The sequence below is a fragment of the Stigmatopora argus genome, chromosome 5, assembly GCF_051989625.1.
Source record: "Stigmatopora argus isolate UIUO_Sarg chromosome 5, RoL_Sarg_1.0, whole genome shotgun sequence".
Lineage (NCBI taxonomy): Eukaryota > Metazoa > Chordata > Actinopteri > Syngnathiformes > Syngnathidae > Stigmatopora > Stigmatopora argus.
The window spans coordinates 16,571,328-16,594,084 of record NC_135391.1 but is presented as its reverse complement, the minus strand read 5'-3'; the positions used below and the strand labels follow the sequence as shown (position 1 = coordinate 16,594,084).

The following is a 22,757-nucleotide window of genomic DNA, read 5'->3' as shown; positions in this document are numbered from 1 at the left end:
GTATATGCTTTTAAAAAATGAGGAAATCATCCATTATAAGTGAACTGTTTTTATTTTTTTTTAGCTGGAGGGAGTGGACACTGGAGATTTTGAGGCTGTCACAGCTGCTGCCTTTTTGTTGTCCACTGAACGCAGTAAGACCATATTCATTGCAGTGAAAGATGACGAGCTGCCAGAAGCAGATGAGACATTTACCTTCAACCTCACACTACAGGTAAAAGCTCCATTATTTTGGTTATGAGGTAATACGTTTTTTTAACCTAGGTCTACAATGTCTTGTGTCTTTCTTGCTACTGCAACCAAAAAAAATCCCAAATACGGGATGAAATAAAGTTCTAACCTGACCTAAGTTAATCACTTTATTGTACACCTCAATCATCCTTGCTACAAACTCTCACTGTTCTCATTCATAAACCTTAACACTAAGCAATTGTCCTGTGGAGACGTCAAGCGCTTTAAGCCTTCTTTTTAGATTCTTTGATATGTGTCCCCCATAAGCCTTTTGCTTGGGTCAAACAAGGTGGGGGGAAATGTACAGGACTAGAGCGCCTTTGAATTGTCCCTTCTAAAAGACAACACTTTCCTTTTAAAACCCAGTTACAGATTAAAGCATGCAATTATTGGAATTGAATACGTTTTTAAACAACATATGACGACAAAATTGCATTATGCACAGATGGCGTGGAGCTACATTATAAATCTTTCTCAAGAGAATGACTTTCACAGCGAGAAGCCATTGTTTTAGTTTCCTTCTACTTATCAAGTTTAAATAATGAGTTCAGAGGTCTAAACTGGTCATTGCTGTCCCATCAGTTGACCAAAGTGGAAGATGGAGAATTGTGTGTACAAAATATCCTTCACATTCAACATCCATTCATTCATTTTCCGAACCGCTTATCCTCACAAGGGTCGTAGGGGATGCTGGAGCCTATCCCAGATAACTATGGGCATCAGACGGGGGACACCCTGAATCGGTGGCCAGCCTATCGCATTGCACAAGAAGAAATATACTAACAGTTCACGCTCACACTCATACCTAGGGGCAATTTAGTGTTCAAACAGCTGACCCTGAATGTTTTTGGGATGTGGAAGGAAGCCGGAGTACCTGCCGAAAACCCGCCTGGGCAGAACATGCAAACTCCACACAGTGAGGACCCACCTGGGATCAAAACCTCGACCCAAGAATTATGAGGCCAACGCGTTAACTACTCGGCCCACCGGGCCCGCGTTGAATATGTTTACTTTTTATAATTTGTCGCTCAAGTTTTAGTTACTGTGGGTGCAGGTTTTTGTTCCAACCAATCCAGCACAGACACTTTGACCAATGAGATTTCTGCAGAAAACAAGAAGAACCTGACTGCAATCCACTGATTGCACTTGTAGGACACCACATTGGTGAAAAGGTGTCCTCTTTCTGGGTTGGAATGAAAACCCGCACCCACTGCGGCCCTTTGTGGGATAGTTTGGACAACCCTGCCTTAACTTTTTCAATTGCTTTCGCTCTGCAGAGCTCCTCCAACGGTGTGACACTGGGAACACCCAGCAAAGCGACCATAACCATCGTTTCCAATGATAATGCCTTCGGAATCATTGCCTTCAACTCAGTAAGAAAATCCAACATCGCCTAGTCGAGTCTTCTGGTCAAATATTATTAAACTGTTGTTTGTCAGCTAGCATCTACGTGATGGCGAGCATATGCATTTGTTATTAATCTTATCCAACGACAAATTGCACTAAATGAACCCCTTCAAAAGATTATGTATAAAGAGAAATTAATTTGTTTGCCATCATTTATCTTTTTACGTCCAGACGGAGGAGGTCATAGTTGATGAAAAAAAAGAAAACAACCAGTTTGTGCCTCTCACGTTAATTAGAGAAAAGGGGACATACGGAACAGTGACTGTGAATTTTGAGGTGAGTTAACATATAAATCATTTACCTATTCCATTTGTTTTTCAAAACGTATTGCAAACTTTTGCACTACGTTTATTACGGACATTTAATAAACTGTTATTTTCTGCGTATGATATTCATGTCTTATATTTGCCCCAAAATTCAACCTTCAGATTAGACATTCTTTTTGGTAGTCGTGGATACTGTGTTATGTCCCATACATTCACTGGTATCTATGCTCAAAATTTGAAATAAATATTATCATTGTAATCATTTGGTAATGTGTTCAGCTGTCTGAGAGAGCAATGCTCCATTCTGGACTATTCACAAACTTTGAGCAATGTTGGAATGTAATGTATTGTTTTGTAACACTCAAGATCGGTTTTGTTTTCTGAGTCCACAAAGATAAAAAAAATTGGTCTTGTTTTGGTCTCGGTAATTTTTGGTATCTGGCAAGTCATGGTCACGGATTGTGTGGTCTTGGTAATGGGACCCTACAATGCACAGGACAATCTTAATTTTGCATGCACTCATGTATATTTGACCTTTCTCTTTCAGGTCTCGGGAGGGCCCAATCCTGCCTTAGAGGACCTTTCTCCAGACAGAGGAAATATCACTATTCCTGTTGGACTTTCTGTCGTTCACTTCAACATCCTAATTCAGGATGATCAGGTAACTAGCAACAACCACCAGTGATCAATTGGTTGCAGTACGTATTGATGAACCGTTTCGTTTATTTGGAACAGATTCCAGAAGACGATGAAGTATTTTCAGTCCGGCTCACAGGCGTAGCAGGCGGAGCTCTCCTCAGGCCCAACGGCAGTATTGTTCACCTGAGGATCCGACGTAATGACAGCCCACTGAGGTTCTCACACTCCTTTGTGGCAGTTACAGAGTCTGCCGGAATCATCGCCTTGAATGTGACACGGGGTCGATTGAGTGAGGACGGGCCACTTGTCGGTTCTGTTGACAGTGAGGTACTTTGGTCAACTTAGTAAATACAGTGTTTGGTTCACCACTGTGTAATACAGACCATTTTATATCTCCAGGTCAGTGTGGATTATATGCTTTCAAATGTCAAAGGTTTGGTCAAGGCCACACCTGATGAAGACTTCCTCGACCTGCAGTCAGTTAGGACCATCACCTTCCCTCCATTTGTCTACCAGACCAGGCTGCTATTTAATATTACAGATGATGAAGTGCCAGAAATTGCAGAGTCATTTCAAGTGGTCCTACTGGAGGCGAGCCTCAAAGGAGATGCGGTGTTAGTTTCACCTAATTCCGTGCTCGTGACCATCGAGCCTAATGATAAGCCTCATGGCGTCCTATCAATCAGCAATAGTGCCGTCATTCAGCCAATCAGTATTGATGAGGATCTGATACAGAGGTACATGACACACGCTATATTGTAAGGGACAATGACATTCCAGTAGACTGACACGTTGTCATTGTAATGTATTTCCCCCCCAGATTTAAAGGCCTTGTTATTGCAAGAAATGGAGGTAGCTATGGCCAAGTGTCTGCCAACTGGTCCATTAGTCGAAACTCAAGTGTCCTCCAGCCAGTATCTGACGACTTGGCCCCTGAGTCAGGGGTGGTGACATTTGCCCCTGGCCAGGTAACTGCTGTGATTCCAATAATCATTGTAACAGATGATCTACCAGAAGAGGCGGAAGCTTTTGTCCTGAGGTTGCTACCACACTCCGTCACTGGGGACGCTGAAGTGGACGAACCCATGGAGGTCAGTAGAGCAAAAGAAAAAATCAGCTGAGGAGGGAGAGAGGGGGAATGGATCAGAGTTGGAGAATATTAGGAGTCTTTGCATAATAGTCCCTGTATAGTTGCATGCATGAAACAGCATGATATATCGCCCAATTGAAAAATGTCAGTCCGTTTGATGACTGCAGACAAAATTGAGATGTTAATGTGGAAACAGTCTGAAGTGTTATGCCTGTGTTATTCGCAGAGGTGGATAATATGAGTAATTTTTGGGAGAAAATGTTCCTCTTACCTCTCTTTCTAGCACACCATACATTTTACTTTTACTTAAGTAGATTTCAGAAAAAGAACTGCTATGGTTACACTGCTACTTTGAGCAATGGTAGATTCCTTTTTTTTTCTTTTCCTTCTACAAATTTTTCTCCAGAGATTGCCACAGTGGCTCTACCAGTTTTACAAATGTGACGTTTCAGCATTAATCGAATAACTCAATGATACCAATATGTCGTAACAGTACAGTCATATGACCACACACAAGTTTACAGTCAGAGGTCCTAAGGTCATGCCGCCCTGTTCCATAACTTAACAACTACTGTACTGGAAAAATACAAGTCTTCCACATAAATAGATATGATCGTTTTAATTCATGGTAGGAAATATGTTTTCGCCACTAGACGACATTCAGTCTTTTTGGACATGTGATGTTTAATTTTTCTCGTCGTAATTTGAGGTTTTTGATGTATTTTCTTTGTGCTAATATGGTCATGTAATGGGTGTAATAGTTCTGTATGAAAATAACAGTTAACATAGATGACGTGCTGAAAAAATGTGTTAAAAGAAAAAAACTCCCAATATAAAGCACTTACTCATTACTTGTGTATTTTTTTCACCAAATGCATTTCTTACTTGTATTTAAATAAATTTTTGGGATGCCTACTTTAACAATAGCCAACTAACAAAGGCAGCTGACAGCAATTGTTTTGGTTAACAAATTTGGTGAACCTTTTTCAGGCAAAGTTAAGTGTCAATTTCTCTTAGTTGAGAGCCTTTTAGTAAAGGAGTTTAAGAATGGCATCCAGCTTGGAATTTAATTGGCAACCCGGCCAACCTTCTTCTTCAAGATGGACATTTTTTCTATTTAAATCCAAGAAATATTCACATATTTGTAACATTTCAATCACCCTACTATGCTCTTGTTTTTTTTATTGCTTTGCATGTGGGTTTAGTTCAAGGGTGTCAGACTCGGGTTGGTTCGTGGTGCCGCTTTGACGTCAACTTGATTTCACGTGGGCCGGACCATTTTAGATATAATATTTAGATTTTTTAAAATAAATGGATTAAAAGCCCTGAATATTCATTTTTTTTTTAGATCTAAAACAATGTTTATTTTAGCTTTTTTTAAATATTTTTAGATTTTACAAAATGATTTTTGAACTAAAAACACAGAAAAATTGATTAAAAAATTACAATTATTGATTTAAATGGGGGAAAATCAGGAAATTTAATATACATCTATACTCTTCATTTGAATTTGATCCTAAAACAGAAAGCTGGCACTCATGATTTACTTTCCCGGGCCACACAAAATGATGCAGCGGGCCAGATTTGGCCCCCGGGCCACCACTTTGACACATGTGGTTTAGTTTAACTCTGAATGCTATCTTACGTAGCATACATCGTTCCATATGTTTCTCTTTCATGTGGTTGACATAAATCACAGTGATTCTGTCGAAGCACTAGTGAAATTGTGTTAGGCTCTTACTGTATGCTTTTATTTTCATCATATCTCTGTGGGAAAACAGTGGTTAGATTTAAGTCTGATTTGTGCTGTTGCATTTAATCTTTGGTCACACATGAACACACACACACACACACACACACACATGGTCACGTCCACTTGGAGTGCTGCATCTGGTTGCCACTTGTGCCCATTTACTACTCTTAGCAGAATGTGTAAACAATTCACAAATGTAGATTTTCTTTCTAATATCATAATAAGATTCGTTCTCAACATATTTTACAAAATTGTGACTCACACATGAGGCAAAATATCGCATGCAGGACTCACAGAAAGAAATAGGCCCTAATTAAAGCAGTCATCACAACTGCAGTTGAGTTAATTAAAGAGAATGAATGGTTAAAATTAGCTCAAAGGTCTGTTTTTTTCAGCTTTCTCAATCCTTCACCTCCTCATTTCACTCGTTGCATTAGAATAATTCTTTTTTTACTCAGTGGCAAACTTGATCGCCCACTCTTTTAATTCAGATAAGATTTTGAGCCGAATGTACACTTACTGACCTTATCCACTCTTTTCTCAGATGGTGTTTTACATTCAAGACAGTGATGACGTCTATGGGATATTTCTCTTCAACTCTGAGAAAGAGCAAAGCATTAAAAGCCAACCAGAAGGTCGTTTCCTGTCACTGAACTTCCTGAGGGACGGTGGCATGCTGGGCCAAGTCTCAATGAGTCTAACAGCCCTGTACATTCCAGCTGGTCCATTAGACCCACTTTTGGCCCGAGACCAGGTTCTAAATGTTAGCAGGACTGTGAATGTTGTCTTCTCTCATGAAAGTACGGTCCATGTTGTACTGCCAATCAGGAACGATGCTTTTCTGCAGAGTGGAGCTCATTTTTTCATACAGGTAACTTGAAAAGAATGTCCTCTGAGTCTGAACCATTTGAAGTTTGGAGTGTCTCTTTGGAATATGTGAGTTGTTTTAAAAAGTAACTCACATCAGGTCAGCTGTCATGGGAACCTCCTATCCTATTCCCACTCTACAAATCCAGCCTTAAATTCATTTCTAATATCCTTGCAAGAAATATGAAAGTGTTTATTATAACCAGAAACAAGCAGATATCAGAAAAGCACATTGTATCATGTTTCTTCTCCATTTAGTTACTACATCTGCCTTTGTCTTTATTTAACAAAAATAATTATAAAGAGTAAATGTATGGAATTTAATATTTTCGTTTTTCTCCCACAAGTTGAATGCACTGCACCTTGATGACATCACTCCCCTGATTCCTTCAAAAAGTCCAAGATTTGTGGGACCTGTCAATCTCACCCTAACAGTCACTCCTGATATTGCAAATGGCGAAATTGGTTTTACAAGTAACACGACATTGGTGGTACACGAACCAGAAGATGCCCATTCTAGCATGGTAGGATTCCACCTTGAGACTAACGGCTAACAATCTTGTATTATATTGCAGTTGATGGTCATAACGTTTGTTATAGATGAGCCTCCCACTCCGGCGGGATGGTACCGATGGCCAGGCTGTTGTGTTCTGGAGCCTCAGGCCGATCGGAGCGAATCATGAGGACGTAACCTTAAGTGACCTAGCACCTCTCAACGGCTCTGTTGTTTTCATGTCAGGACAAAGCGAAGCCTCCATCAACTTCACTATCATGGCTGATAAAACACCAGAAGTCAACGAGACCTTATTGCTTACCCTGGATAGGTAGGGATTTTTTTTAAATAGGTAGTTAACTCTTTCATTGCCAATGATGATGATAGATGTCCAATGTGGCTTTTTATCTTTTTGATGTTAATTTAAATCAATTTATCACTACTAGATGTCTAACCCATTTGAATTCTAAATGGAGTGGACTTCTATCACTGTCAATAACAGCCAATAAGTTACTAAAGTATGTGTTGTGGTCTCTGCCATCCTCTTATTTATTTAAGTTATTGAGCCATGTAACGTGCTTCAGATTTACTCAAAATATGTTTTTTTTAATTGTTCATGCTTTCTTTTAACTGATTTTTGGGCACTTATACCAACTCAATAGAATTCAGAGTAAAATTGTTTCACCAATTATATCAATTAATACACAGTATCATTTTTAACATTTACAGGAGACTCCCATGTGGCACATTTAAATTGTTCTGCCTATAAGGACACGCATTCCCAGTTTGTAAGCAGCTGAACAAGAAAAGTTAAAAATTGGAGAATTTATTTGTTGTGGTGTTTGGTAAAAGAACGAAAGAATATTCTATTTAAAAAAAATGCTGATGATGCGAAATATCAAATCAATTTAGACTTGGAGGGCTTGCAGCAATTATTCAATTATTGGATTGGATGTCTATTGTGTTTAATAGTACATGAAAACAGAAATAAAATCAGGTATTTTGAGCAAGTGGCAACCCAACGTTTAGCAGACATTTTGTCAATATTGGTAATACTCATGTTTTAGCCAACCAAATCTGAGTCCCCCAAATTGCCTGCCATTATTACATTAGCCTATATTCAAGTCTATAAGTGCATATTTGAAGGTTTTTTTTCCTGACTCCACAAAATTGTTGTGCTTGTAAATGCTATCATTTTGTGTTCATACATTAATTTTCACATTCTCAAAAGTCTAAGAAATTCACCATTGGATACATCAGTTTTGAGCAAACAACTTTAACATAAATTAAAGTCATTTTTGAGCATGTTTTGTCTGTTCTCCAAAGGTGACTTTAATATTTATATTTATTTACTTTGATGAGGTTGTGTGCATGCGAAAGGTAGGCTTTTGGTGTCCCGTTATGTGTGGATGTCCTAATAGGAAGCACAACTTTCTCTTCTCCCACGCCTTCTCTGCAGGGTGGAGACTGCACGCTTTATTGTATTCTTCGGGTAAGTGAAGTGTGGAGTGAACCTGGGCCTTTGGTGAAGCTTGAATCGGGACTTTATTTTCCAGAGAAAGGGCCACTTCAGGATTTCTGGGGTCTTTGGTTGATGTGGGAATGAGAGGCACTAGTGATTTTGTGCTGGTGCGAAAAGAGGGAATCCAAAAGAAAGTGGTGGTTGGGAAGTAAACAGAGAATCCTCTTCACGTGGTTTACTTCAATTTAAGGAGATTTGATTGCTTGCCCTTTTATATCTTTAAAAGTTGGAGTTTGTATGCATGGTGTGGCTTTGCTGTGGTTAGATATTTGGAGTGCTTCATGCTGTCTTACTTATTTTGTTTCTAATTTAGCCTTCATGTGATGCTTCATCACCAGAAATCCAGAGGAAATATGTGTTGGAATTTATCATAAGTGGTAAACTTTACCTTAGAGCAGTACACTTTTGTTGTGAAAGTGTCCTAAAAAGAGAAAGATAACCGCTCATTCACCAATTAACTCATTGGGTGCCAATGGCGCTGCAGGATTGAAGAGAGACTGAATAAGAATGTTTATTCGCTCTACCAGTGAAGATGAATTAGATGTCTACCACTGGCAATGACTCCAAACATGAGTATCCGCAGTCATTCTTCAAATTTAAATTTATTTGACGTTTATCGTTGTAGGCAATGAGTTCAATGCTGAAATATTTGTCACGTAAAGATGAGATTAAATGACATTTTCTTGTACTACTCATTCTTGTGTCCTAGGAGCAATGTTGAAAACCAGATCCTGAAAGCTGGCTTTACCACTAGAGAGATCGTCATCATGGAAAATGATGACCCTGGTGGAGTCTTTGAGTTTTCTCCATCCTCCAGAGGTCCATGGTTTATCAATGTAAGCCCAAAAACCCCTCTAAATGTTTGATTCAATATTAGAAAAAGCTGTATTTCTCCGCTTGACCTGACAAGTATAGTCATATCCCTTTCCAGGAGGGTGAGGCTGTGGAACTCCATGTGGTCAGAGTCCACGGACAGCTGCTAAAACAGCTGGTGCGTTATGACGTCATGCCTGCAAGCAATTCCGAATTCTACGGGCCCACGGGCATTTTGGAGTTTAAACCAGGCGAGAGGGAAGTGATGGTGGCACTGGTAGCAAAGTCTGATGGCGTACCAGAAGTAAGTAACCTTTTTTTATGGTAAAGGAAGTGAGTCTGCTTTCTCATTTGGTAGGTTCACAATTTGTTGGTCTAGAACACAGGTGTCAAAGTGGCGGCCCGGGGGCCAAATCTGGCCCGCCGCATCATTTTGTTTGGCCTGGGAAAGTAAATCATGAGTGCCGACTTTCAGTTTTAGGATCAAATTAAAATGAAGAGTATAGATGTATATTAAATTTCCTGATTTTCTCCCTTTTAAATCAATAATTGTAATTTTTTAATTATTATTTTCTGTGTTTTTATTTAAAAAATATTTTTGTAAAATCTAAAAATATATTTTAAAAAGCTAAAATAAACATTGTTTTAGATCTATAAAAAAACTGAATATTCAGGGCGTTTAATTGAGTTCTTTTAATCCATTTATAAAAAAAATCTAAATATATCTTATTATTATTAGACCACGTGAAATCAAGTTGACGTTAAAGCGGCCCGCGAACCAACCTGAGTGCCTTGGTCTAGAACTATAAGTCAAATTGCTCTAAACAACTGGAAATATGGGTAAGTCAAATGGCTTTGTATTTTTGCTCAGCTGGACGAGACTTTCTCTGTGGTACTCAGCAGCCACAGCACCCCTCCCAGTCGCATCGGAAGCCATCGGGAGGTCAACGTTACAGTGCGCAGAAATGATGACCCCTTTGGGGTTGTACAATTCAGCCAATCGGGAGCAACACAGGTCATCCGTGAAAGCAAAGGCAACGAGACATACAAAGGTAATTTGGAGTAGTGCATTAAAATGAACTTGCAAGAAAAAAAACATCTCTCTATATTTTGACTTCCAGTGAGATACTCTGTGGAGAGGAGCAGGGGGCTTTTTGGAGAAGTTTCTGTTTCATGGACTCTGGAGCTAGCTGCATCTGGAGATGTTACCCCTATCCAAGGAAACATCACATTCAAGGAGGGGGACTTCCTGAAAAACTTGACTCTCCAATCTTTACCTGATGAGGTACAGTGAAAAGAAGTCTACCTTACTATGTTTTCATCACTTTCTTCAAAATCAGAAGGCTGTCACAATATTTAAATGACAGTTTAACATTTGTCATGACAGAACTGATGTAGCTGAGCTTTTACTTTCAGGTCAATTAAAGTAAATTAAATTAGCTTGTGATCAGGCATTTGTAATGACATTCCAATCGAATTGAACTGCAAAAGGCATTCCACAAAAATGTTCCTGTGGTTTTCTTTTTGTGACTTGGTGATCAGTTTTATATTTTGCTACTGCGTAATTCCAATTTGAAGGGCCATTTGTCACTCATCCTTTCCCTAGTCTTTCCTGTCCCCCTGTTTTTGTATCCGATCAGTTAGCTTATGTACTGTGCCCCTACCACACTGGGTGTTCCCTTCGTAAATGAAGTTGTGACTATTTTGTAATGTTGCTTATTGTATTAGAAGTTTTTACCAATGTTGTTCAGGTTACTTTTGAAAAGTAAAGAATTATTGATATTATTATTTCTTTACATTACCAGTTACTCAATTATTAAAGTAACTTCATTATTATTATTTAATTTTTTTTAAACTGTCTAAAATATTATTATCTGGGTGCCCATCAATTCATGGTCTCCGATGCCTGTTGCCCATATTTGGCTGGGCACTTACCACTTCAGTGTGCTTTTATTTAAACATTTAAACATTTGTGTGTGTGTGTAAACTGGGTTTGTATGTCTGTTAGTATGTCATATACCAGTAAGACCTGCCCTACTCTCTCAAACTCTCTCTGATTGGCTTATCCTGACCAATTTGAGACCCCACGAAGCGAGAGAGAGCAACAGAGACCTCTGTAAATGACAGATAAACTCACATGCTCTAAAACATTGCGTGCAGGATGAGGAATTGGGAACAATATTTTGCCTAGTGTGTCTCACATGCATTCATAAGTCCAGAAAAAGTTACAGCAAAAATGTACTTTGTGTTATGTAATGTAACACATGTAAGGGCATTAGTTCCAACACTGGTTTTTACACATTAATTAAATTAATTCCATCAAAGTCTATTGAAATAAAATCATCAAAACTCATATCTTTGGCATTAATACTGTGTTTTTCTGAGGTGATAGTGGACCTCTAAGTAGCCTATATAGTCATGTCCCTGCTTTTATTCTTTCCCCTTTTCACACAGCTACATTTTTGACTAAAGATAATAATACAAAAAAACATAAAAGGAGTATTTCAAAAATCTTGTGCATATAAATATCTGGTGTAAATGGCATAGTGAAGATCTAAACTCTTAAATTGGTATATAATTATTTCGTGCCTCTTGAAAAGGAACTGTAATTATGTATGCATTTGTAATATATTTTGGTCTTAGATTCCTGAAAGCCTGGAAAATTTCACAATCACCCTGCTGAATGTGAGTGGTGGAGCAAGGCTAGGAAACAGGGTCACCGCCAATTTTCAGATCAGCAAAAATGATGACCCCATCTATTTTTCAGGTAGGAGTTTCATTATCAAACATTTGTTGTTAGAATACCATTTATCTTCACATAACTCTTTCTATTATTTCCCCTCCCCCGTGTCATTTGAAGAACCTGCCATTGTGCGGCTTCGGGAAGGTGGCGTGGCCAACTTTAGCGTTCTGCGGGCAGGGCGAGCAGATGATGTCGGCACTGTGGCATACAGAGTGGAATACGGTGACGCGTCACCTGCCGATCTCAGCCTTCCCAGTAATGGCACGTTGGTGTATGATATAGGAGAATGGAGGAAGAACATCTCGGTGGCTATAGAAGATGACAACATACCAGAGACTGACGAGAGCTTCTTCATTGTGTTGTACAATGCTACGGGTGAGTGGCTGATGATTGTTTCAGTGCCATTGACGCCAGTGGATGTCCAATCTATTTTGACTGCGAGAGGCTTCCAGCCTTTTCAGTCAATCATATTGAATGTCATTTGCCATCAATGGCAGCCAATGATGTAATGAAGAAATAGTATCTAGGTTACCTACATTTAAAGCAATGTATCGAACTCGATTATTGACAGCTTTGTATGAGTATCTTGTTTTAGATTAGATTAGATTAGATAACTCTATTCATCCCGTATTTGGGAAATTTCACTGTCACAGTAGCAAGATGGTGAGAATACAGTCACAGGAAAAGACATTTTAGACATAAATAAATAGGTAATAAATAAGTTAATAAATAAATAAATAAGCATGTTACTGAAATATATATATATATATATATATATATATATATATATATATAATATATGTGTATGTATGTATACGTATACGTATGTGTATATATATATACACATACGTATACGTATACATACATACACATAGATGCACATGTATACATGGTACACGGTCGATTGGTCGCCGGTCTTTTGGTTGCCGATCTTTTGGTCGCCGGTCTTTTGGTTGCCGATCTTTTGGTCGCCGGTCTTTTGGTTGCCGATCTTTTGGTCGCCGGTCTTTTAGTCGCCCGGAAGGTAAGTGATAATTACCATTTAAATCGTTGCTCAAATTCCCTAAATACAAACTGCAAATTACTATTTAGTCATACTTAATGCCCTAGGAATTATTAGGCTAAAGAAAAGCTCCAAATTTCCCGGACTTTTATTGTTTTTTTTTGGAGAACTTGTTAAGACCCTGACTGACGTAGCTTCTTAAAGGGACAACGCATGTACATAAAAACTCTTATACACTCACACGTCGGCTCAGTGAAACTGCTCATGGCCATTGTTGGCTTTTATTGATGCATAGACCGTGTTGTTTTACCTTGTTTTGTCGCCGGTCTTTTGGTCGCCTGTTGTCGCGGTCGGGGCGACCAAAAGACCGCGACCAAAGACCGGCGACCAAAAGACCGGCGACCAAAAGACCGGCGACCAATCGACCGCACAGCTGTATACATTCGGTTGGTCTTAACATTCAGCCATTTCTTTTATTAAAGAGCCTGACAGCTAATTTGTTTCATGAGAAGTCCGCATGTGTGATTTTTTATGTTTACAGGTGATGCCGTGGTGTACGGCACGGACAGGGCTGTCGTTGTCATTGAGGCCAACGATGATGCTAATGGTATTTTCTCACTACAACAAACGGAAAAGACCGTTGAGGAGGGGAAAGACAATAACTTCTTGTAAGAAGCTGTCTTTGAATAACTAAATACAAGGACTGTTTTATATTACTGTGATTGACTGGTTAACAGATTGGTGTGTTCCCTGTTTTGCTTAATCACGTTGACTGTCTGGAAAAAAGTATAAATCTTGGAGCTTAACGGGACATATGAGACTTCTATCAATCTTGTTTGATAAATTGGAAAACAGAAGTCAACTTTTCTGATGTGTAATAGTAAGCTAATAGAGACAGAAATGTTATCAATGCTGGTGCAATTTTAGCCAATGAAGTAATGCAAGTACCACAAGTTGCCTGCCCTTCCTTGTGACATCATTAATACTCATTTCACATGTTCCAGCCTTACAGTGGGTGTGTTTAGTTTTTTGTCGAAAGATCATTGTTTTCATTTAAAAAATACTTTTGAGTGTTATTAGAGGCCATAACCACAATTTATTTCTTATGAAAGTGCCCCAAAATCATCAGGAAGTGACCAAAATAAACAGCAAGTAAGCCAGAAGTGACCCAAAGTCAACAAAAAGGGACACAGAAATGTAAAATAAAATGCCCCATAATTAACAGAAAGCGACTGTAACACACAGTATGTGGCCCATAAATGCCCCAAAATCAATTGATTAATATATCTTTGGTTTACTTACTAGTAGAGCAAAGCATAATTGAAAAATACAATACTTCATAATTAATAAAAGAAATAACACCACAATGTAAAAATGATAATATTAAGATTTTTTTGAATTGCCAAAGTATAGAAATAACGTCACCAAAGTCCAATAAAGACTTAACCCTTTATAGGGCAGGTGGCTATACGTATTTGGTATTGAAAACTAAAAAAACCATAATGCAAATGCTCCTCTATCAAAGCCATTGACGTTCTGACTTGGTTGTTACTATTTTTTCTCCTCAGTGTCTTACGAGCACGGGGTCATTTTGGAAATGTAACAGTCTTCTGGCATCTTTATGCCAATGATTCCATCACTCCTTTGTTGCAAAGTCAAGAATTTACCAACACCTCTGGCTCCATCACTTTCACTACTGGAGAAGATTCCAAAGCAATCGTGCTGGTAGCCATTGCAGATGAAATTCCAGAGTTCAATGAGGGTTTTGTCCTCAGGCTGATAAATATATCTGGTGAGTTGGGAAACATTTAATCAGGGTATATACTCTTTATCACAAAGTTTTGTCAGGTAATCTGGTATGTTTATATTTTATTTTTTAAGGTGGTTACCCTGGGGATGGTGGTCGACTTGCTGAGAGTTCTCTGAGCGTCTCACTAGTCATTCCCCTCAATGACGACCCATACGGTGTTTTTGCCATCGCTGACAATAATCTGGAACAAGAAGTAGCGGAGGACGTACTGTCAAAGGATGATATGGCAGATTTCACATCTTTTACTGTTCTCCGACAGCAGGGCACTTTTGGTGACGTGCGGGTGGCCTGGGAAATTGTATCAGGACATTTTCCAGGTGGTCTTCCTGTAATGGATGACCTGTTACTTCTAGCATCCTTCCAAGACGAGGTACAGCTCAGGCCTCGTGCCAGAAGACATCACTCTGCAACAGACACGTGGTTTTTCTCCGGAGCTCCCGGAGCGTACGGGATTATCCCACCCAAAGAGTCGCCTCCTGTCCCGGGAAACTTTACGTTCTCTGCTTGGCTGGTCCCAAAAGCAGCTACTGATGGTTTCATAGTCTCCAAAGGACTGACTAACGGCACTTTGTTTTATGGTGTCAAAGTCTACACTAATGAGTCTCATGTTACAGTGAAGTTGTACTACACAGTGAGAGGCGCAAATAATACTCAAGTGGCTCAGGCCACTGCCGACAAATTTGTGGAAGATAATACATGGCTACATGTGATTATTATTGTGGATGATGGGATTGTTGAGTTCTTTCTGGATGGGAAGCCCATTCCTGGGGGTCTGAGGAGTATCAAAGGAGAAGGCATTGCTGATGGTGAGTTTCTCTATACTTTTATCACTCTGGCCAAAATCTTTTGTTTTGCCCCTCTGCAAACGTGACTGTTATCCTGTGTATATACATAGTTGTCCGCAGTGGCGGGTGGTGCATTTTCTGGTAGCGCCTTCAACGTATCAATCCAACCCTCAAAAACTATTTTATGGCTATAAAACCTCTACTGCAGCTACAGCTGCGACACATAAAAAATAATCAATAAATGTATGCACAAAAATGGGGTAAAATCCACTTCCTAGCAGCATTTCATGATTAAATACAAATACTGGAGCTTTTCAGAAATTAAAACCAGGCCAGGGGGTGATTTTCCCGGGAAAAGACAGCGATGATTGTCAATGGCGTACGGGCAAACATTGCCCGAAAATGGGGTAAAATCCAGCCGAAAACACCATTTATTGATTAAATACAAATAGTGGAGCTTTTTAGACATCAGAACCGGGCCCGGAGTAGAGAATTTACATATTAATTCTTGCTCTGTTTACAAAAATTTCAAGTTATGAAACAAGTTCTGGAAGCAAATAATTTCGTAAGTAGAGGTACCACTGTTTAGCCAAACTTCACTTTCAGCACCACGGTCAGAGTCAGGAGGCAAAACAGTTCCCTAAGTTGAAGCAATTGTAACAATCTTAGTGGGTATGCTGTTCTATTTGAAGTGGTGTGCAGGAAATACCAAAAGTCTGCCCATACACGCCAGACATAACACACTCAACAACCAACCGTCTTTGTTCACAACTATTGAGTCTCCCAACGCTTGAGTAGGCCCAGTTGGATATTGTTACCGCTCAAAGGAAGCAGTCAGCATCTTCTTATATTCTTTCTTCCTCTAATTATGGGAGACAATAGTGGGAGCCCGCACTTACTGAAGGCTCTCAGGAGGTGGAAAATACCATGAAAGGCTCTTTAGTTAACTTCAATCATAATCAATAGTCATAATCATTTGCTGTTTTTGTCTTTCGGTGGTTCGTCAACTTGGAGTTGTATAGTTTTGTTTTATAGAGTTTTGTATTTGCCCAGTTTTGCCGATTTCCAGCAGTTGTTGGAAGGTCAAGAAAAGGTTACACAATTTAAAATTTAAAATTACAAGCAGCTATTAAATATGTAAATGATTGCAAATTTTTTTCTTCTCATCCCCTCAAGGTCCTTCTTCCATATTCATCGGATCTGATCCTTCCGGTCAAGAACTTTATACAGGCCTTCTACAAGATGTGCGGTTATATCATACAAAGCTTAATCGGAGCCAAATACATGAACTTCACAGTCAGCCTGCCAAAACTGACCTGCGCATCATCTCGGGCTACCTTCGCTACAAGGCGCAGGAGAACCAAAAGTCGTTCGTGGTGGAAGTAAAAAATGACGATGAAGAGGAGGGTGAGGAGGTGTTCTACCTGCAATTGGTGGCAGCACGCGGTGGCGCCCGCCTGGCCATCCCCAGGCCCACGGGGGTCATACGAGTCATGAAGAGTGACAATGCCAACGGACTTTTTGGGTTCACCGGTGGTTGCATACCTGACGTAAGTGCATCAGGTTTATCACAAACACAATTGACAGTACATCCAATTGGAAAGTGCATCCAATCATGCGGTTCTTAAAATCCTTCTGCTATGAATTTAATTGACTTTATCACAAGTAGACATCCAATTTATCAGAACTGGGATTTGAACCTAGGACCCCAGAACTGTAAGGCCGATGCGCTCACCACTCACCCGCCGGGCCGCCTAAAATATTCACAGAACCCAAAAATATATAATATATCAGAGATTTCACAATTATTAGCGATGTAATTTTTGTTTGCTAAATTATTTGAGCGTACCACACAATTTAGCTATAAAATATTGAGCCCTACTTAATTAAAATTGCTTGAATCTTAACAGAGCTTAGTCAACTACATAATGACATTTGACTGTTAACAATGTTATCAGTTATGACCTAGTTCAACTGTTTAGGATGGTTGTTTTCCTTTGTTTAAGTGCTATAAGTGGTAATACAACAAAATGACAGTGACTTAATTTATGAAACAACGTCAAAGCAGTTACAACAGTAGCAAGGAAGTTACTGCCTTCCAATGGTTTCAGTGTAGTTCAGGGAGTTAAAGTGTATATGCTGTGGTCAGAAACAGTTTATTTTTAGAGTAGATCTTGTTTGTCTAAAAGCAATATGCTAAAATAAAGTGCAACCTCACTACTATGAAATTAAGGAAGGGGGAATGAAGAGTCAAAAACTATCTTTAACGGGAACAGCAAGGAACATCTGGGTTTGACACGTGTGCCTGAAGAAGGCTGATTAAGTGACAAATGAAGGCTTGCGGCATGAGAAACGGGGACAATTAAAACCTACCTTTCCACAAGAAAAAAACAAAACCTGTTATACATATAACTATCTAAGAATTGCAAAGGCATGTAACTGCCTTCATTCAGCTATCTTTACAGAGAAACCAAACGTACATTACACATGTAACAGAATCCCACTTTTTTGTCAGCGCCTGTCTTGCATATTTCATTAGTCTTCATGCCTGATTGCAAAATGCCCCACGCTCTCCCTTTTTAGTCCAATTGGTCTCAGGTGGTGTGACAGATGGTGCATACTGCTCTAGGGCATTCCTGTTAAAGTACTTCAGGATTCCATCCATGGAACTGGAAACCTACCTATTGTTTCTCATGTGTTTAAGCACAACAGGTGGTTGAGGGATGACATTCCATCAAACAGGGGGTAGGCTCTAAATCACATTGTTAACGTGCTGGAATTAGGTTTGGAATGTCAGTTACTTCAGTCAACCAGTTGCTTCATAGCTCGAACTGGAGAACATTATGGTTTCAAAATTCAATTCAAAATAATCCTTACATTTTCAGATTTTCTAATACATACGTATTCCAGATATCAAATGCTTGATTTTTAAAGACGATCAGTAAAATGTTCTATTGTCATTATCAAATACTTTGCCTACTCGCAGTAGCTGACTTGCAAATTTGTAATTATATTAACTTTTTCTCAGGGGTAAAAGTTAGCTGTTTAGCAAGCTGTTACTGCTGAGTAGGGTTGCCAACTTTCTCCTGTATTGATCTTAAAAGGGATGCGTTTTGTCCGTATTATCTTTCATATATTCATTTTCCATACCGCTTATGCTCACAAGGGTCACGAGGGGTGCTGGAGTGTCTCCTAGTCAATCCAGTCAACAGCATTCACACACACACACATACACACACACACACACACACACACTCGTACCGAGGGGCAACACTTAAAGAGAAGCTTAGTGTGAAAAGCGGAGCCACAGCAAGCCGAGGGCGACGCATGTGTGCCGCCTCGACCGGCCAGTCAGGCCGGCGGTGAGGTCTACCCCACGACCCGGCCCCGGCCGGAACAGGCAGTGACACCGTACGTCGAGAAAAAGCTCCCTAACATAACTGAAGAGAATGGTTATCTTCTGGCGTAAGTTTTTTGGAAGAGGATGCCTTCCCGGACATTTGTATTCAAAGATGAACTGAAAGCGCCAGGGTTCACACGGAAGCCAGCCTTAATCTACAAGTTTGACCGTCTTCATGCTTTAAAAAACAGGAACAAATTCTTCCTGCTTGTCTCCTGGATGAGCAACCGGAAAGCCGGGCTCACAAAAGCCTTCACACTTCACTGCCAACCCTTCAACTTCAAATGGATTGGATGTCTACTATTATTGTTGAAGTCATTTAAATTCACTGCAGAAGAATAAAAAGTCTCATATGGTTGAACATGTCCCACCATCAATGGTTTGAAAGTTTTAAATATCCTCCAATTCTGGAATCACCCAGTTGTATTTCCATTCTTTTTGTTGTTGTCACAGTCCACTGAGGAGGGTTCAACTATTTCATGTGTGATTGAGCGGATGCGAGGATCCATGGACCAAGTTTATGTCAATTACTCTGTCATCCAAATGAATGGTGAGGACAGTGCGACGCCGGCAAATGGAGATTTTGAGAATGCCACCGGAGCTGTGCTTTTCATGAATGGGCAGCGCTCTGAGGTATGTGACAATGGCTCCCCATTTGTTAAAACCTACAAACAAGAAGTTATACACATTTGTTTCAGGTCCTCAACCTTTTCGTGTTGGATGACAACCTCCCTGAGCTACTAGAGACCTTTCAAGTTATACTGGTATCGGCAAGCTCAAGTGATGGGAAGCTAGGCTCAACTCCTGCTAGCGGCGCTAGCATTGACCCCACTAATTCTGTCAACACGGTCACAGTAACAGCGAGTGACCACCCCTATGGTATATACCATTTATATATTAAAATCAGTTATATTCTCAGTTCTGATACGCAGAGTATGATGAAACTCTACTCTTTGTAGGTTTACTGCAGTTTCAAGATTATCTTCCAGGCGAGGGATTAATCCTGCCGGCTTTAGAACCCGCGCACATCACTGTCCGAGAGGAAGATGGGCAGGTCCGTCTGCCAGTGGCCAGGGCACAAGGCCTTTTGGGAAGGGTCACAGTGGGATACAGGACGACCCCCTTCACAGCTTCCAGCCCTGAAGACTATGAGGTCAGTTTATGCACTTGAATGTAACATATAGACAAAATTTCATCTGAAAGAATAGTTGTGTTTTATGGTCAGGACTCAGAGGGTATGCTGGAATTTCTCCCAGGAGAAAGGTTAAAGTTCATTTCTGTCAGGATCAATGACAATCTTGTTCCAGAACTGGATAAGGATTTTAGAGTGGAGCTATTCAATGATGATGGAGGAGGTGAGAAAACAGTAATTACATAACATTCTACTCAATTTGGTGTTGATTTGACATTTCTTCTGTTGGTTTCTGCAAGACTTGACAAGATTATCAGCAGTTATGTCTAATTGTACTTTAAGATTGCTCTTTTGGAATCCCGTTTCTACGTTCCTATCTTTGCAACCTTCCTTGTCTTTTTGATATTTACTCTCCTGATCCAATACTCTGCTGTGAATTCCCTTTCGTCCTCGCTTGTGATCCTGATTTGTGATCCACCAGTGGATCAGTTTCTGCATGTTGAGGAAAGTGGTAGTGGGGAGCGTGACTTTGATTTCCTACCATCATCCTTTCTCCATCATGGTAAGTGTTCGGGTATTTTTAATTGAATTTTATGGCTTTTATGGATCCCCTTTCTCTCCAGTCACTCAAGCAGTGCAATTAAGGACAGCATTTAAGACACAACTCTCCGCACAATACCACTTAATGCAACTCGATTTGTTATAATATTTTAGTTATGTTTTTAAGCATTTTGATGTGAAATCGGACTGGTGTGGAAATTTGGTTTTTGTCTTCAGCGTAGGGACGGAACTCATTTGGAACTAGTGGGTTCCCTGTAGAGTCTTTTTATTATTACCATGGTGTGTCACCAGTAGGTGGATGACAATATAGTGTCAAAGCGCTTTTAGTGCCGCAAAGATGGAAAGACGCAATACAAGTATTAGTCATTCATTCATTTTCTACACCGTTTATCCTCACTAAGGTCACAGGGGATACTTGAGCCTATCCTAGCTATAACTCTGGGCACCAGGCGGGGGACATTCTGAATCAGTGGCCAGCCAATTGCAGGGCACAAGGAGACATACAATCATTCACACCCACACTCATACTTAGGGGCAATTTAAACCAGCCTACCCTGCATGTTTTTGGGACGTGGGTGGTAACCGGAAAAGCTGGTGAAAAACAAGGCAAGCGCAGGGAGAACATGCAAACGCCACACAGTCAGAACCCACCTGGGATTGAACCCTCAACTCCAGAACTGTGAGGCTGACGCCTTAACCACGCAAGATGCGTGGTCGTGGTTGAGGTCTTAGGACAAAACAAGAGGTCAGAGATCAGGTGAGACAAACGAGGATGTAGCGCGAGAAGGTACTTTACAGTGAACTGATAAAGATGATCCATCGACGTGGTCAATATCTGGGTGGCTTAAATTGCTCTGTGATTGTAGTTGAGCCACACCTGGGGTTGCTCGACTCATCTGGTGCTGGACCTGTGATTGGCAGACAAGTGCATCCACCTGTCTGGTCCTGGGCCTGATATATAATATATAATATAAGTCATTGCTGTTTTCCACTCACCATATTATCATGATTATTATCCATCATTTAGTCATCTTCCGTACCGTACATTCTTGTAAGGTAAGGGTCCCTGGGGCCTATCCCAGCTGACTTTGGGCAAAAGGCAGAATGCAACCTAGACTGGTCCTCAGTCAGGCATAAAGCATACAGAAAGACAAATGACCATTCGCACACACAATCATACCACCACCAGCTGGAATCGATCCCATGCCTGCCTGCACCAAAAGCAGGCGAGTGAACAACTAAATCATCAGGCGGCTTATTATTAGGCATAATTTGACTTAATTGAATATATATATATATATATGTATATATGTATATATATATATATATACATATATACATACGTATACATATATATATATATATATATAATATTTAATTTAAATAATTAAATTTTTGATTCATGACAGGTTTTCTTCAGGTCACTCCAGGTTCCTCCCACATTTCAAAAACATCCATGGTAGGCTCGTTGGAGACTCTAAATTGCCCCTAGGTATGATTGTGAGTGTGAGCGTGGATGTCACCTGGCTGCCGACTCACGGTGTCTCCCGCCTCGCACCCGAAGTCAGGCGCCAGCACCCCCTGCGACCCCTGTGAGGATAAGCGGTTCAGAAAATGAATGAATGAATTAACTCACAGTGCCCGCTGGACAATTGTTTAGCGCTTTGGCCCCACAGTTTACTCCTTCCTGTGTGGTGGTTACATGTTTACTCCCGGGCTTGCATGTGGTTTCCCCAGGTGCTTCGTTTTCCTCTCACATCCCAAAAATATGCATGGTAGATTAACTGAGGGCCCTTTATAGGCTTAAGCAACTTTAAGTTTGAATATATTTTAACTCCCTTATATCCCTGAGATACATATTTGAACAAGACTGTTTGTGTTAGTCTTCTAATTCTGAGTCCTTTGTGTGTTTTTTCTGTGTGTAGCCAGCCTAGGAGCTGCCTCACGGGTCACTGTTACCATTGCAGCCTCTGATGATGCCCACGGAGTCTTCAACTTCAGCCCTAGCTCCCTGTCTGTTAATGGGACAGAACCAGAAGATGGACATAGCATTGTCACTCTAAGGGTCAGTTGAATATAGTTGAAGTCCCTCAGACATTATGAAGATATTGATCTCAAAATCAAAAAATATAAATAAATAAAAATATAAGGTCTTAAAATGGACATTCCAATAAACAAAGGAGGTATTGCCCTCCAGTTGGCATAAGTAAAATCATGGGTCAGCCAATCAGTCCGTTCTTAT

The 22,757-nt window shown here is 40.1% G+C and overlaps 1 protein-coding gene across 1 annotated transcript in view; it reads left to right on the top strand.

Moving 5' to 3' along the window:
* adgrv1 (adhesion G protein-coupled receptor V1) overlaps positions 1 to 22,757 on the top strand; it is a 94,062-nt gene that overhangs the window by 203 nt on the left and 71,102 nt on the right. Inside the window, exons 2-27 of the mRNA XM_077600919.1 lie at positions 65 to 214; positions 1,509 to 1,604; positions 1,810 to 1,914; positions 2,452 to 2,565; positions 2,640 to 2,870; positions 2,943 to 3,280; positions 3,364 to 3,634; positions 5,931 to 6,257; positions 6,601 to 6,777; positions 6,854 to 7,077; positions 8,978 to 9,104; positions 9,200 to 9,385; positions 9,953 to 10,133; positions 10,203 to 10,366; positions 11,725 to 11,848; positions 11,942 to 12,199; positions 13,369 to 13,495; positions 14,396 to 14,619; positions 14,709 to 15,443; positions 16,599 to 16,972; positions 19,276 to 19,455; positions 19,521 to 19,701; positions 19,782 to 19,975; positions 20,048 to 20,177; positions 20,436 to 20,516; positions 22,441 to 22,580. Of these exons, the coding sequence (XP_077457045.1) occupies positions 65 to 214; positions 1,509 to 1,604; positions 1,810 to 1,914; positions 2,452 to 2,565; positions 2,640 to 2,870; positions 2,943 to 3,280; positions 3,364 to 3,634; positions 5,931 to 6,257; positions 6,601 to 6,777; positions 6,854 to 7,077; positions 8,978 to 9,104; positions 9,200 to 9,385; positions 9,953 to 10,133; positions 10,203 to 10,366; positions 11,725 to 11,848; positions 11,942 to 12,199; positions 13,369 to 13,495; positions 14,396 to 14,619; positions 14,709 to 15,443; positions 16,599 to 16,972; positions 19,276 to 19,455; positions 19,521 to 19,701; positions 19,782 to 19,975; positions 20,048 to 20,177; positions 20,436 to 20,516; positions 22,441 to 22,580 (5,439 nt within the window). The remainder of the gene's footprint in view (positions 1 to 64; positions 215 to 1,508; positions 1,605 to 1,809; positions 1,915 to 2,451; positions 2,566 to 2,639; positions 2,871 to 2,942; positions 3,281 to 3,363; positions 3,635 to 5,930; positions 6,258 to 6,600; positions 6,778 to 6,853; positions 7,078 to 8,977; positions 9,105 to 9,199; positions 9,386 to 9,952; positions 10,134 to 10,202; positions 10,367 to 11,724; positions 11,849 to 11,941; positions 12,200 to 13,368; positions 13,496 to 14,395; positions 14,620 to 14,708; positions 15,444 to 16,598; positions 16,973 to 19,275; positions 19,456 to 19,520; positions 19,702 to 19,781; positions 19,976 to 20,047; positions 20,178 to 20,435; positions 20,517 to 22,440; positions 22,581 to 22,757) is intronic.